The sequence below is a fragment of the Pezoporus wallicus genome, unplaced genomic scaffold (genome assembly GCF_028554395.1).
Source record: "Pezoporus wallicus isolate ANWC-B61680 ecotype Strahan unplaced genomic scaffold, APGP_CSIRO_Pwel_v1 contig_161, whole genome shotgun sequence".
Lineage (NCBI taxonomy): Eukaryota > Metazoa > Chordata > Aves > Psittaciformes > Psittacidae > Pezoporus > Pezoporus wallicus.
The window spans coordinates 11,974,632-11,990,241 of NW_026642654.1; the positions used below are offsets into that span (position 1 = coordinate 11,974,632).

The 15,610-nt window shown below is 38.8% G+C and overlaps 1 protein-coding gene and 1 long non-coding RNA gene across 4 annotated transcripts in view; one reads left to right on the forward strand and one right to left on the reverse strand.

Moving 5' to 3' along the window:
- The window catches only part of ARHGEF10 (Rho guanine nucleotide exchange factor 10), a 117,597-nt gene extending 110,675 nt beyond the window's left edge, over positions 1–6,922 (forward strand). For both annotated transcript variants that reach the window (XM_057431698.1, XM_057431697.1), the window contains 2 exons: positions 2,580–2,702; positions 4,600–6,922. In XM_057431698.1, the coding sequence (XP_057287681.1) occupies positions 2,580–2,702; positions 4,600–5,114 (638 nt within the window). In that variant the 3' untranslated portion in view covers positions 5,115–6,922. The remainder of the gene's footprint in view (positions 1–2,579; positions 2,703–4,599) is intronic.
- On the reverse strand, positions 4,384–13,593 carry LOC130611201 (uncharacterized). Of its 2 annotated transcripts, none has more exons than XR_008975192.1 (4): positions 13,493–13,593; positions 13,050–13,229; positions 8,251–8,393; positions 4,384–4,662 (listed from the first exon to the last, which is right to left on the reverse strand). It is a non-coding gene; the product is annotated as an uncharacterized LOC130611201 (long non-coding RNA). The 2 variants fall into 2 exon arrangements; XR_008975191.1 differs by having other exon boundaries at positions 13,479–13,593.
- Between the last annotated feature and the right edge of the window lie 2,017 nt (positions 13,594–15,610).

Sequence of the window (15,610 nt, forward strand, 5' to 3'; positions counted from 1 at the left end):
CAGATGCAGATGTTTCCTGCCTTTCCAGGATTTCAAAGCAGGTGGTTTCCTTTTGACCTCACTATAGATGGTTTATGCCTGCAGTTATGCTCAATGTTTAAAATTCTAAGTTGCTGGCTGATAATTTGCTGTTTTCACCTATGGAAACAGTAATGCATATAACCAGTTTTACCTGGTAAAAATTATTGGTTAGAAGTTGCTTCAGGGTTGGAGTATGAAATAATGTATAAAATTTTACATTTTAAATGCCTAAAAAAGCATTAAAGATCTTTTGTTTTAAATTGTGAGCATCATGCTTCTGTGTGGGCTTTGAGAGGCAACAGTACAATTGGAGCTTTTGAAAAAAGCTTAAAAATTGTACTTTGATCTGTTTGTAGTTTGCAAAACAAGCTTTAAGTAAAATGGAGTGAGAGTAAGGTAACCTGCAGTTACTTTGCACTTGCTGTGGCACTGGTTGTGGTAGAGGACTCGCATGTCATATGTAACTTGAGCAAGCCTGAGCTCTAAACCATGGAATTCAAATACCAGTTTTTGAAAACTCCAGTGTACAGAAGTGTTTGGGCATCACGGTTTGAACTCCTTTTGTGCTGAAGGAGGGAGTGCTTTTTGTGCCTTGTTTTGGAAACTAGATTAATCCCATTAATATCTTAAAAAATCCAAATTCTCCCCCCCCAACCCCAACAAAATGAAACAAAAAACAAAAAACCCACACCAAAAACAAACCAAAAAGCCCCAAACACCCCCACAAATAAAAACCCACACCACACCAAATAGAACACCACCAAAAACAAAACAACCAACCAAAAGACCCCATCAAAAAGCAAATTCCAAACTTCGAAAGGCTTCTAATTTACTATAGACATAGACCATCCATGACTGTTTAGCTGAGGAGGAATGATGCAGTCCTTCCAGCATAAACACCTACAGTTTATGGAAAACAACATAGGTATCTGTGAAGGTCTGCATGAGCAGATGGAACCTCTTCAGCTTACTTGTGCTTGTTACACCTGCAGAGGGTGACTTAATCATCATGCCTTTAGAGTATTTTAGGATGTGGTTTTGAGTAGACAGAGCTGGGATTCCAAGTCTTGCCCTGCATGTGTATTTTACAACACACCATTGCTGGGTTAATTGTAAAGTTCTGTGAGGAAAAACTTGACCTGGTCTTCCTTCTGCTTTCCAGCTGAGTGCTTTGGGCTTCAGTCAAGCTGCTCCTCCCCTGCTTTCCCACTGGGTCTGTGATTCATATATTCTTGGATGCGATTTGGCTCAGCTTCAAGGAATGAGATGGAAAATGCATTTATTTCTGATACACCATAATTAAGGTCCTTTTCCAAAGTGTGGAACATGTGGGTTCATCCAAGTTGTATCAGATGTGGAATCCAAATTCCCTACTTACTGATGAAGTGATTAACAACTTGAAAGTTGTGATGAAGATGGGAATGACTCCTCTCTTGCATGTAAAAAAATCATAAATGCAAGAACATGCAGGGTTTGAAGCTGGAGGATTCCAGCAGAATTTAAATGCTCCTCCACATAAACTTAGGCCATGGCAAAAAAATTGGGCGAGCTGTAGTTTCCATTTCTGAAACTTGTCAAGGCCATTTTGAAAATCCATCTGAACATATTTAGTAAGCATTGCAAGCAAAACCTTTGTTTTCGTTAGGAAAATAACAATCCTATAAATAATATATTGTAGAAAATCACAGAATCATAGAACAGTCTTGACTGGAAAGTTACTCTGGAGTTCATCTCATCCATCCTTCTTGGAGCAGGCCTGATTAGGTCTGGTTGTTCAAGGACTTGTCCCGTCAAATTTTTAGTATCTTTGGATAGGATGGAGATTCCACAACCTCTGAGCAACGTGTTGCAGTATTTGACCACCCTTATAAAGAAGGAGCTTTTCCCTACTTGCAATCCAAATTTCCCACATTCCAAATTTGATCTGTCTGATTGGGTCACTGTGCACATCTGAATGGAATCTGTCTGTTTTCTGCACACCCTCCCATCACATAGGTGCAGACAGCACTTCTTTTAACTTTTCTTTGTACACTATGTGCTCCACTCTCCTTGCCTTGTTTGCCTTCCACTGGACTTTTTCCAGTATGCTGATGCCATTCTTGTATGGGGGACCCAAACTCAAACAGGGGGAGACAGGACTTGTGATACAGTTTCACAGAATAAAAACTAGGAGAAAAAAGTAATTGTGAACAGCTTTGAGTCTTGAGTATAATGTGTTATGGCAATATATTGTTGAGTACTGTGAAGTGAAATGCCTTTCAGTTTTATTACTGAGAATATACAAAGTCTATGTATAAAAGCGTACTTCTAAGAGTAATCTATGTCTATTTTTAGATACTGTGGTTTAGAGATTTAGGAAGAATATTTCAGAAATTTAATAGTATTTAAATTTTCATGTATGTAAAGTTCTAGTACCACAATCCAGCAAAATATTTCCCTTTTTGATAAGTGCTTTGCTGAATGAGAAGATGCAGCTGACTCTGTGTGTGTCTGAAGTGACTTTGATCTAGGCAAAGATTATTGCTGTAAGGTAACAGAGCACTTCCTGAACTCTGCAGGGCAGCAACGTATTTCTGTGACCAGCCTCCTGGTGTGCCATGGCTTATTGATGGTTGGAACAAACCTGGGTATAATAGTAGCGTTACCAGTGCCACGCTTGCAGGGGATTCCCAAAGTAACTGGTGAGTGAAATTTTCAAACAGATCAAGTCCAGTGGTTTTATACTTAAGATTTATTTTCTCTTCTGACAGTAGTTTAAGTAAACCTACCAAATTGTCTGCATTGTTTAGATATATATCTGAGCTTTGTGATGAAATGATATTTGTTGTTCTTCCTGAGCTTTGCAGTATACCCAGACACTTGTCTAGTTTTGTCTCAGTTGTTTGAGCCGGAGCAACTGTTTTTCTTTAGGGCATAAGAATAGGATAGGCATTAATCCTGATGGAGTACAGTCAAATATATGGGGATGAAAAGAGAATGCAAATAACCTTTCTTCCAGAATTGGGGAAAATAGATGCATTAGGTTTAGAGACACAGATGCTGAAAACATAGTGTGTTGTCTAGCTGTTTATTCAGTAAACTGGTTTTATGCCCTTTCTCCCCAGACAGGAGACCTGGAATATATAAGAATATATCTTTCATTTTTATGACAATGATCAAGATTTTTGTGTTTTGGAGAGTTGAGTTACTTCATATTACTGCATTTGAAATACAAATGCATGAATGCTGCTGTATCACTTTGCAAATGTTTAAGGTACTAGGAGAAGCAGGATTTTAGACGTCTGGTTAGTAGGGGCTTTGCACCAGTGTTTTGGATGTTTAGGGTTCGCAGTTCTGCTCAAGCTTTGCACTGTGGTGGGAAGCTGGCAGGTTTTGAGGCAAGCTGTCTGAAACTTCTTTGGAGAGAGGGAAGAGCTTATGTAACTTTGCAAAATGAAAACTAAATCCTCTGTGTTCAGCAAAATATGCAGTGATAATCCAGTATGACACAGGATAAATATGGAACCTCTATGTTAGTTGAAAATAAATGCAATACAAGAAAATGCATAGTTGCAGAATCAGAAAATCTGTCATTTTATTCTTTCATTGTCTATTTTCATTGTTGTGGTTTATATCATCTGTATGTCCTTGCATTTATTTTGGATTAAAATTTGTCATATTTCACAGATCCATCAACGTTACATTTAGAGATCTATTTTTATACTCTTTGATATTGTGTTTGGAATTTGAACTGAAAAATTGTGAATTTTTCCAGTTTTGCTTCCAATAGTGATAATTCATCTTTACATCATTGCACTTCCCATAAAAGCAGGATATGTTTTATTACATCCTGGAATGCATTAGGGAGTTAGGGATGGACAGAGTGATTTGTAGGGTTATGGGGTTTTCCCTTTGATAGCCTAGCTCTTTCCCATATTGTAGCTATTTTGTAGAATCCCACTTTTTTTCCTCTTCTTTTTTGCTGTAAAAGCCACACATACTGATATTGTTATAGCTTCTGAATTTGGCCATACACAATTTGGGGGTTTTATACATTTTAATGATTTGCACAGTGTAAATCTTCCTTGGACCACAAACATCCCACTGTTTAAATACTTTTTTTTTTTTTAAAAAAAAAGGGGGGGAAAAATAATGGTTTGGTCATTTCCTTATGAATCTGACATGGTAACTAGACAGCCATTTCGAGGATGAGTTTTAATTCCTGCTGCATAGTGTGGAGGGGTCTATTACAGTGAAACAGGTGTTCCTCTCTATTTTGGAGAGGTACAGAGGGACAAGAGGATTAATTAAAAAACACGGATTACTGGAGAAAACTCAGTGTTACATTTGTGAGAACAGAGCACAAAGGTAAGTCAAATTAAATTTATAACACCATGTTTCAGGTGATTTACTAGTACAGTCCTAAATCACTTGTGGTACATTAAATTACTTTTTTGTGCTTATTTTTTCTGTAAATTGTGTACACACAAGGCAGAATAGGGTTTTAAGAGTTGCGCTATTCTGAGAAAATTTCACTAATCATGGTGAAACAATGTGCTAAAATAATGTTCTTTAATTGTCTTTCTCTTTTGGCTTCAGGAAGAGGAATAGTGTCGTATCATGCACACAATGGCCCAGTCAAGTTTCTTGTACTGGCTGCATCTCTAAACAAGAAGAACAGAAACAAATTGCGGAACAGCCTGCCTTCTGGCTCCGAACCTAAAGAGGATGACCAAAAGAACGTTCTGCACAATGAAAGACTAGGTTCTTCCCTTAGTAATGCCCATGACACGGCAATTTGGCTGGGGGGTTCAGTAGGATCCATTGCACAAAAAAGTGACTTGTCATCATCTTCTGGATCCCTTACAATGTCTCATGGATCAAGTTCCCTAGAACACAGGCCAGAAGACAGTAACATTTATGAGCTTTTGAAAGATCGAAATATCTCATTTAAAAGTAAAAGACAGAGATCCAAGAAAATGAAAGCAAGTTCAGTATTAGTCATTTCTGGTGGCCAAGGACACAGAAGAGTGAACAAGAAGACCAAGCAGCAGCGACAAGATGAACTAGTGTCTTCAGTGATGGTCTGGCAAGTCCCACTATTAAATATCTAATTGAACTAAATCCAAGACACCTTCTGCTGTTAAAAAAAATCTGATATCCTTTTACAGCAGATGCCAGCTTAGGACCCAAATGGATAGACTTTATGCACCTGGAAGCAATTTCAGTAGGCTGTGATCACAGGATTAAGAGTTGCAAGATAGTCTTTACATACTTAGAATATTCTGCAGTATTAAGGTATCGGAAAATGTTCAGCAATTGATGCTGTCCTTGATACTCAGAACAAAAAGGATCTGTTAGACACTTTTAAACGGTTTTAGAATCTGTACCTTATTTATATTCACATTTATAAATATCATAATTATGTTCTATAGCACTTAGAGAAGGCAAGGAACACATGCCATGTCTCATGCAGGTTTTTGCCGATGTAAATCAGCTGTTGTTTCATTTTCCAATTTGGCATATTGCATGGACTGTAGATTTTAACAAATTACCAATATTTTTAAACAATAAATAGTCTAATGCAAGCTAATAATAATTTGGTAATTACTAGAATAGTTTGTAACATTGTATCAAAAGCCAGAGTTTGGTCTGGACAAAAGCAGTTATATTAATTGATTGGTATTTGTTTATTTCAACATAGAAAATAGATTTTAATTATTATTAATATTTCTAATGCTCAGTATTATTAAAAATGTTGCAGTACAAAATGCAAATTCATGTTCTTGGTAGGTGCAATGTATCTGTGACTCACCTTCATTACACAGAGAAAGTTCAAAAGATGCTATGGCTTACAGAAAACAGAAAATACAGGTACAGGGCCACTGTTCATTGTAGTGCTGTTAACCCATTCTCCCCGGCAACTCAGTACCAAAGCTAGACATGGACTATGCCATTTTTAAGGCAGATGCACATCCAGTAAATTAATAATGAAATTTTTAACTGGGGAGAAAGATACTAATATTGGAATATCTATAGGAAGTACAGGGTAATTACTGTGGGTGTAGGCCCTACATCAATTGATTTGTGCTGTGTCCTCAGGCAAACGCCAGTCAAATAATGTCACAGCACAACAGCAGAGATATGGTCATATCTTAGTGGTGGTCACCTCTTTCCAGACAGAGTTTCAGCAAAATGTGGTCATGTAAATAGATATTGTGAAAATAGCATGCACAGCTTCATTCACTCAGCTGAGGAAGCAGTTGCTTTGGTAGTGTTAGAGGGCTGAGTTCTAAAGAGAGACCTAGTTGTCATTTCTTAATGAATCGATGTATTTCCAAAAGAAACTCTGAATTTGGGATTCCTACAGAAATTGCTTTTTGCGCTACTGACTGCACATGTGAAATACAAGACAAAGCTTTCAGCTCACAAAGATGTTGTGATGAGACACATCCTGCAGTCAAAATATGTTTAATACAGATAACATGTTGAATTGAGTCACTGGAAACATCCTTTTCCCTCATCAATAGACTGAAAAATGCAGAGAAATGAGGATGATTAAGTTTCCGCTGAATATGTGAAGAACTCTAATACTGCCCAACAGTAAAATGCAAATTAAATATATCTGAAGCAGAACATTTGTCAGATATATGCAATGAGTGGAATCAAGTAAAACTTCTGGGTGCTTTGCTACCGTAATTATTCCATATCCCGTTAAGGAAAGTTACTTGGTACCACTGAAATTATTTCTGCTACTTCTAAAACAAGCTCCTTGGTTCCACCATGTTTTGTTTCAATCTGCCTAGTTTAAATCAACATCAACCATAATTAGAGTGTTTCCCAGCATGAGACAGTTCAGGGTAAACAGTACTAGAGACTGAATTATTTTGTTTGATATGAGATAAAGTTTTGGTTGGGTTGGGGTTTTTTTTGGGGGGGGGGGTTGTTTTTTTTTTTTTTTTTTTTTTGTTTTTTTGTAGTGTTTTTTACTATTAAGTGTTGCTGAAATTTATTTTCTTTATTTTGCAGCAGATTTGTGTATATCTTAAATTTTCAGTCTGTTTGCTCTAATAAGCAAACTTCTACCAAGGTGACCCCAAAATCACTGGCTGGGCTGATTTAGTAAGTTTGACAGAACACCAGAGTAAGGTCACGTCTTCCTGCCATCTGCCAACTAGTACATGGGACAGAGGGAATGCCAGCACAATCAGTCTTTGCCTTCTAGGTGGCACCAAGACAGGCATTTCAAATATCAGATCAGCACCCTGGTTTCATCTTAGAGGTTTTACCCACACCCTACATTCCTATGAGAACAGGTTTCTTGAGCCATAATAGCACAAATTTCAATGAGTCATGAAGGACACTTGTTACAGATGGGATTGTAGGCTTAGGGTCTTCATTATTGTTTTGTGCTTTTATTCTGTGTCTTTTGCTGTGTATCTTGCGACTTCAGTTGGGTATTGTCAGTGTTAGCATGGGCTTAGGATTGGCATGAGTCCTGGTGCAAGAAAAAAAAATAAATAGGGCAGAGTGCCTCTAAGCCAGGCAGCTGGCAACATTTCCCCAAACTTTTCCTCTTCTCCCTGGCTTACTGCCTGGGCTTGCCCAGTTTGAGGGATTAAGGCCAGTTGCATTTTTTACGCTCTTCCATAGCTATGGCCCTGGGAGCTGCTCTTTGCCCACCGTGTGGAAGTACTACCTTGTACAGTTTAATGTATGTATATTGAAAAACAAGTTAAAAGATTCTTCTGTGTATAAAGCATATATAACCTAGTATCCCTTTGCTACACTGCAGTAAAAAGACCATAGTTTTTTTTCTGCATGCTTCTTGGACGTGGGATTCCACATCTGTGCCTTTGGGACTACTCTTGTGGATCTTTAGGAGCAGTAAGCAGAGTCCACCATACATTCAACTGGAAATACATACATGGCATTAGTACAGGATCTGCTAGGAGTAACACATGAGAGTTTTAACGTGAAATTCATCCTATCTACTGGCTGAAATGTAAGTTTCTTCAGCTTTATCAATAACAGTAGAAACAAAGTATAAATCTGCTCCTCTGTTGCCAGTATGACTTCAGTAAGAGCAGAACTGCCATTTTGAAAATATGTATCTACTTATCTTACCTGTGAAGCAAAAAAGAAGCTGTATGTCTTTATAAATATACATTGACATGAACTAGATTTTTAGTAACTAACTGAGCACAAGGTGCAATGTTTATTTTCTAATACTTAGCTAACTGGTGTTACCTTATTATGGAAACAGGCAGGAACCAAAGTTTCTCTTACAGCTGGCAAATAGTCCTTATAGCTATTGTAGACTGTGCTGCTAGATAGGTTGGATTTTGCTTTCCGATACTGCTTTTCTAGATAAATAGAAGTTATAGAAAATACTAGGAAAAGAGGGGAGCAAGTGTAACCACTATGGTATCTATATATGTTTTCTAACACATAATAATGTCTTTTATAACATCAGCCATACAACTTGTGTATTTATGTTCAAAGTATAAACTGAGAGAAATGTTTAATAAAAGATGTGATAAAAATTAACTTCAGAAATACATTTCTTGGGTCACCATTTTAACTAGGAGACTAGAATTTGTACCATGCGTTAATGAATAACATACATATTAATGGACTCATGAAAGGGAAAATAGGTATGTGATTAGGACAACGAGGATGTATCTTTTTAGGTTTTTAGTTTCTACAATTTAAATGCCAGCAAATGGAATTTCTCAAAATGATTCAGTCTCTTAGAATAAGTTTGACCGGTGTATCAGTGGACCCAAATAATGTTTAAGCAGTAGAATTTCTGCTATGCAGTCTACATTGAATTTGGGCAGCATGTATGATGCATAAAAATGAGAGGAATTAATGTTCCAAGTGAGTGTAATACAGCAGAGTGTTAACAGAGGAAATTAATTTTCAGTTGCTAACTGGCAATTCTTTCTAATTAATCTGCCCTAAAGAGTATATACAGAGCCCCATGATTGTGTTTAAATATGGAGACTTGTATTCATCAGAGTCAGCAATAGCCTTTTTTGCGTGTACCTGCACTATTATAAACAAACAAGAAGAATTACTGATTGTGCATGGTTGCTAGTGAGGCCTGCCTTGTTGTTCCCGTTCTTACACATCTCTTCAATATATGGTTCTGAAAAATGTCAGATCACAAGAGTGCAGGATAGTGTATGTTCATGCATCTGAAGGCAGATTCTGTCCCACAGGGAATTTACTGCTCATTATTTATGGGTTTGAGGCTGAGAGCTAAACATTGCCCATTGGAGAGAAGACAGTATTGAGAAGTATTTCCTGAACTACGCTTCTGTGCTTAAACTTCAATGTTCCTCCTCCTGTTTAATTTTCTGAGCACGTAAAGACAAATAGTTTTTTTGTAAAATGCATTTGGGGGAAAAATCTGTGGTTTGAAAGGTGCAGCTATATTGGAGGGCTCTGTAAGAGTTCATCTGTATTGCAATGAGTGATACCATGGAGCTGATATAGTATTTTTAGATTGCTTTATATATATTCATAGTAATAATACTTCACATAATAGTCCTGTTAGGCAGATTAATATAATCTGTAGCTAGGAAGAAGCTGAGTTGAAGAATGTTTGCCTGACTTGAAGCTGCATTATGACTCTGTGAAAGTACACAGATTAAAGCCACTACTGCTCTTTAAGCCCATGATTAGCCCTTTAAACTGCCTCCTTCTTGCAGGCATCCTGTATGCGTGGTTGTTGAGACTGTGCTAGTGAACTGGCCAGGAGAAGGGCAGCAACAGGAGCACTGATCTATGATCATAGTCAGTAGCTGGCTGTCTGGAACTCAGCCTGGTCTGGGCTGCTCCCATCAGACAGCACTGACAAGGCTGCTTATCTGGGATATTTTGGGTACTGATTAACAACAAGAATGTAAAATGTGTGGTCCCACTTGCATAATAGGCGCTTTGCCTCTGGAGTCTTGATGCTAATGTGGCCTGACATGTATCTATACAAGCTACTTCATATGGGAAGGTTGCCAGCAGTCTAGAACTTGAGACCAGTCTCTTACGGTCAGGAGACAGAAATACATATGAGCATAGACTTGATACCAGTACATACGTGTGCCAGTGGCTGGGATGAGGAGTCTTCTTGTTACTCTGTGATAGCTCAGCTGCATGCACCATGCCACAGCTCAAAATTCTGGTTTATTTATAGTTGTATGTAGAATCTACATCCCATTTCCGCACAAATGCGGATCTATCTGCTATTGATTTAAGAAGTCTAGCTCAATATCTTTTCCCAATTGGTTTATATGCTGCTGCCTTGTACTTGTGCTTACTTGATCCTAGCGTTTTTCCTGAAAGGCACGCCTGGCTACCAAACTGCCAGAAACACTCTTTGTCTCCTAAAAGAAAGAATCAAAATAGCAACACTGAAGCAACTTCAGATGAAAGGTTCTGAAAATTTCCTAGGCAAATGAGGATTTACTGTGTGCCTCCATTTGAAATGCAACAATGTCGATGTATGACCGAAAACACCTCAAGTGCATTGGCCAAGCTCCATAAACCACATTGTAAAGGCAGTTAGTCTTTCACAGCATGACCTTCAAAGGCGTTCAAAGAGAATTTTTTTTTCCTCCAGCAAAACAGGCCTTGACAGCAGAACTGCAAGTTCTCGTGTTGTATATATTATACTCCAGGGATAATCATAGTTATTATTAACGTGTGTCCCAACCTGGAAGATGAGTGAGAACACCTAGGATTAAAATGGCACACCTTGGGGGAGCTGAAATCATTGTAAGAATTCACTGGAAATACGATTTAAGGAGTATTTTGACATCAAAAGATTCAGGTGAGCCTCCAGCAAAGTTTTATCAAGCACCAACATACCTAATTTCCACTAAAACCTCTACATGCCCAAATGAAGATAAAAAGAAAGGTTTTGAATTCAAGAAACCATTTACAGCTTTGCTACGGTTACAGAATTTTAATTTTGCTTTCTATTATTCCACATTGGAGAGAAATTCTAGGGGTTTCACCTTAAGCATCAGGGTTGCCTTGAATTTTGGCACAAAAAAATGCATTGACCCATGACTTCCAAAGCAAAAGGCAGAAGTTGTTTCCTGTGTGCTTTTCTGATTTGTTCTTTCTGTGTGCATTTCAGGTTGCAGAATGTGCCTCTCAGACTGCACTAAATGCTTTTTTAATGTTCCCTTACTGAAGAGGTTTGTTTTGTTGTGTTTTTTATTTTCTTCTTCTGGAGAGTTGGGTAGTACAGACTACATGCATTAATGAGGATTACCCCTAGTTTGGACAAGATTTGTAAACACAGCTTCTCTGCAATGTTGCTTAGAGCAGTCTCTGACGCCCTTAATCCTGATCACAAGCAACTGACACTGTCAGTTAACTTAAGCTGCTTCTACACTGCTGAACTCAAGAGCACTTGGAATGTTCCTGATGCACATCCAGAGGCTCTGTCAGGTGAGATCCGTGTGCTAGTCCATGCCCTGCACAAACCCTGCTGTCTGGGCACACAAAGGTGGCTATAGCCTACACCTGTACACGAGAAGGTCTCATTGTCACACCAGTATTCTGGGAGAAATGTGCTGATGACAAGGTGTTTTGCTCACAATTCATAGTCATGGATGCATGTTGATGAGACAGGTGGTGGGACAACCCATGGCTGGTTATGGCTGGATAATCTCAGAGCACTGTACAGAGCAAGGGTTTGTTTTTATTTTCTTCAAATTCTTTGGGGTTTTATTATTTGTTTTGGGAATTATCTGCTACAAGCTGATAATGCCCCTGATGCAAAACCAGCTCTTTCCATTCAATTCTACTATTTGGGTATTTTACAAGGATGTGTGAAAACTAACGCACAGACAGATCAGCCAGGGTTAGCATTGAGTGTACACAACATAGCCTACCTAACACACCTACAGCATATATGGTTTTTGTATTGCAAATACACAAGTAGTTTAGGCATCTTTGGCTACTCAGCAGAAATACAATAACCATTTTGTCTGTGCAGCAATAGCATCAAAACAATTCTTGAGGATGTTGTGTTATAATACCAAAAAGCATTTCATGTAGGAGTGTTCAGCTGTCAAACACAGGGTGAGCAAAATGACTTGGGTTTTCTGTTTGGGCTTTTTGTTGCCTTTTTTTGTTTTGTTTTGGGGGGTTTTGTTTGTTTTTTTGTTGTTGTTTTGTTTGTTTGCTTTGCTTTTTTGTTTTTTTTTTTTTGTTGTTGTTGTTGGTTTGCTTTTGGGTTGTTTTTTTTATTTTGACTTTTGGACATGGACCTGAGCTCCAGCTACTGCAGGAACCACCACCACCAGCTACTGCCACTATGTGTCTGATCCTCTGGTATGCACAGGTGGAATGCTATGGAGTTTCATCTATGCCAGTTTCAGAATTTTGATGCTGCAATGTTTATTTTTCTAAGCCTTGTGCCAATCTAAATCACAAAAGAATAGCTTACCAACAGCTATGCATCTGCATAGACACTGGCAGCAAGTCTAGATTGTGTAGGCACACCAGTCCTACCTCGTGTGCTAGACATGTGCCCACAATGTCATGGACTCAGTGAGTGAAGGCTGCAAAGTCCATCTAACTGCCCGAGTAAATAACTGAGCATGGCGCCATCCTCAGCTCCATGCCATGGGTACACTACCTGCACAGTTCTACCTTGCTTGCTTGCTTGTAAAAGCTACCCTGCATGTCCCGTGTGTGAGCTACATTCTGAGCCCATTATCTAGGAAGGTTTAAAGCCTCTTGGTCCATAGGGTATGGGTTGAGTGTTTCATTTGGGTGAAATAACAATTTTGTTAAATGATTCCTAACCCTCTTAAACAAGAAATTCTGTAGCTTCACTTGACAAGAATCAACCCCCTGAGACTAGGCTAATTAATTTTTAATGTGATCTGCTGGCAAATTTTACTGAGGAGCAGAGAATTTGCTCCAGCTAACAGGTAGGCCAGACCTACAGAACAGCCTCAGAGCTGGGAATCGGAGCAATGAAGCTGCTACTGCAACCAATGGGAGGAAGAAAAGAAAAGCAGTACCTCTCCCAAGAAGAGCAGAACCCTGCTAAGCGCTGAGGAGATGTACATCTCTCTGGCTCAGGATGCCATTTGGTGTCCCTATCGTGAGAATGGCATTCTGCTTTACTGTCCATTTCAGCATCAGAGTCATCACAGTCTGACATCTTCTAGGAAGCAGAAATTCCAAATCTTTTGTTTTGCCTGATTTAGATTGAACAGACAGAAAGGTGTAAGATGAAAAAACATTGCTATTCATATTTCATCTGGATTTTATTATTTTTCTTTTACCAGAGAAACATCTGATAATTTTTTTTTTGTTCCAAACTGTAATCCCTTTTTAATATTGAGCATTTCTCCTGGTATGTGAAAGACAGGATGGGCTGTGTGTGACTGGGCAGGAACTAAGGTTTCTGGGACAAAGAATACACTCCCCTTCCTGCTTTTATTCACCTCACTGTGCTCACCACTCTTCTGTTGTTGCTCCTGGCTAATTGCCCCTTGCAGAACACAGGTATCTTAGCAAGTGTTGATGGCCAGTAGCAACAGTTAGAAGCAGTTAGTCCCTCTGAATATTCTTCATGCTGGCTGGGCTACAGAAGCACAAGACAGACACCAAATTGTGTATTAGGTAAGCTGTGTGATTACCCGATTTCTTTAGGACAGGTCTGGGACAATCATTCTACAGCTGTCTGTAGCTACACCAGTCTGACTTTACAGCTAATGGAAAGAAACAAGGAATATCAAAGGATGATTTACCTCATCCTAAGATAAGGTGTCTAAGATCGGTGAGAAAAACTGCCCTCCAGACAGGGTTATTCATTTTCCATTAATTATAAATGGAGCTTCAGGGAACTCGAGTTAAGTAGGGAATCCAAACTAGAACTGAGATGATTTCTACAACAGGTATCCCAGTTTTTAGCATCATCTCCAGTTCTACTGAAAACTGAAAGGCTAGTTGATGAGCAGCCTTATCCTTCACAGGTTTCTGACGGAGCAGTATTTCAGAGAAATTGTGCTAATAGGTCAGCAACTTGTGTTTTTACTGACTGTGTTTTTACTGAAAGGTTTGATGACAAAGGGTTATAGGGTACCAGAAAGAAACTTAAGAGGGGGTGCAGCACACTGAGGCTCACAAAGGTAGGGAATCACTGCCCAAAGTTAAACTTTAAGAAAGCAGAACTGAGGTCATTTTGCCCACTCTGCTTCTAGCTGTGTCCAGTGAGGGCAGAGGATAAAGTCTGCAACAGCTGACTGCTAAATGACTTCTCAGGCTAGGACATCCATGGAGCCTGGATTCTGTGTAGGTCTTTTACTGGCTCCAGCCATAGGGGCAAGTATGGCCTCTAAACACACAGTGTGCTGCTTCTTATCCACCATTGACTTCCAATCCTTTACAGAAACTGTTGCTCAGACACCTCTGTGTACACATGGACTGAAATGTGATGTGCCAGTTAAACCCAAAGAGGAGCTAAGCAAATCTGTCTGTGCTGAAAATCATCATATATTCAGAAAGCATGAGTCAGAACAATCTCAAATGGTCTCAGATATGATACTGCTGCTACAGTCACATAACTCTTGGCAGTCAGAGTTCTGAACAGAAGTCAGGCACCTCAAGGGGACATGATCCTCCACAGAGGAATAGAACAACAGGGATTTTTAAAGTGAAAATAATTTCCCAGACCTGTATCAGTTGCCTAATTTCAGTGTCATCTTGAAATATATGGTATTTAAAGTAACATGGAACAGCAGGAAGATTAGTTCCTGACGTCAGGAGAGAAGAATTATTTCTGGCAGGTTTTAATGGATCTGTGAAATCATCACATGGAAACTTCTTCCAGCCAGTTAAGAATAAAAGCACATACAGAAATTAACAGTCCAATCATATAATGGGGCCTAATTAGGGGACAGCAGGAAATTCACAATTATGCCAAAGCCACATGTTGTGGTCACCAGTTATTCTAAGATCCCTGCAATACTGTATGATTCTTAATTATCTTACAGCACCAAGAAGCATGCTGGCTTCTCTCAGTAGAGATGAGACATGACCTCAGCTTGAAAATCAGCCTTCTGGTTAAGCACAGCATTGAAGTGCACAACATGAACAAAGCCAAAGGTTTCAAGTGGCTACAGTTACCCAGTATCTCATCTGCTGAGTATGTACACTCGGTGTACAAGTACTGTGTATATATGAATTATCTGACTCCTGGAAGGCTGTCTGGAGACAGGCAAGATGGCCTAGTCTTATAAAGACCATTTTGACTTGACAGATGAAGATGTAGCTGCAGTCAAATCATAAAAATGTTTACATATTTTATTTAGAAAGAAGTCCCAAAACTTAGGTGTATGAAGTCCTGACATTTTGAGGTTTCTTGAATTCTCATTTTCAGGTTTTTCTCCCCTCAGCTTATCTGTTTTTCTCTTTCAAATAGGCTGCATTATTATTCATGTTTCCCCTTTAGTTACCTGCTGTATTTAACACTCACCCATTTGACGTTAGTCATTCTGTACTTGTGTGTTTGTTCTTGTTTGTTGTCCTTACTACAATCAAACCTAGACAGTAATTATATAAGACCTAGATATCA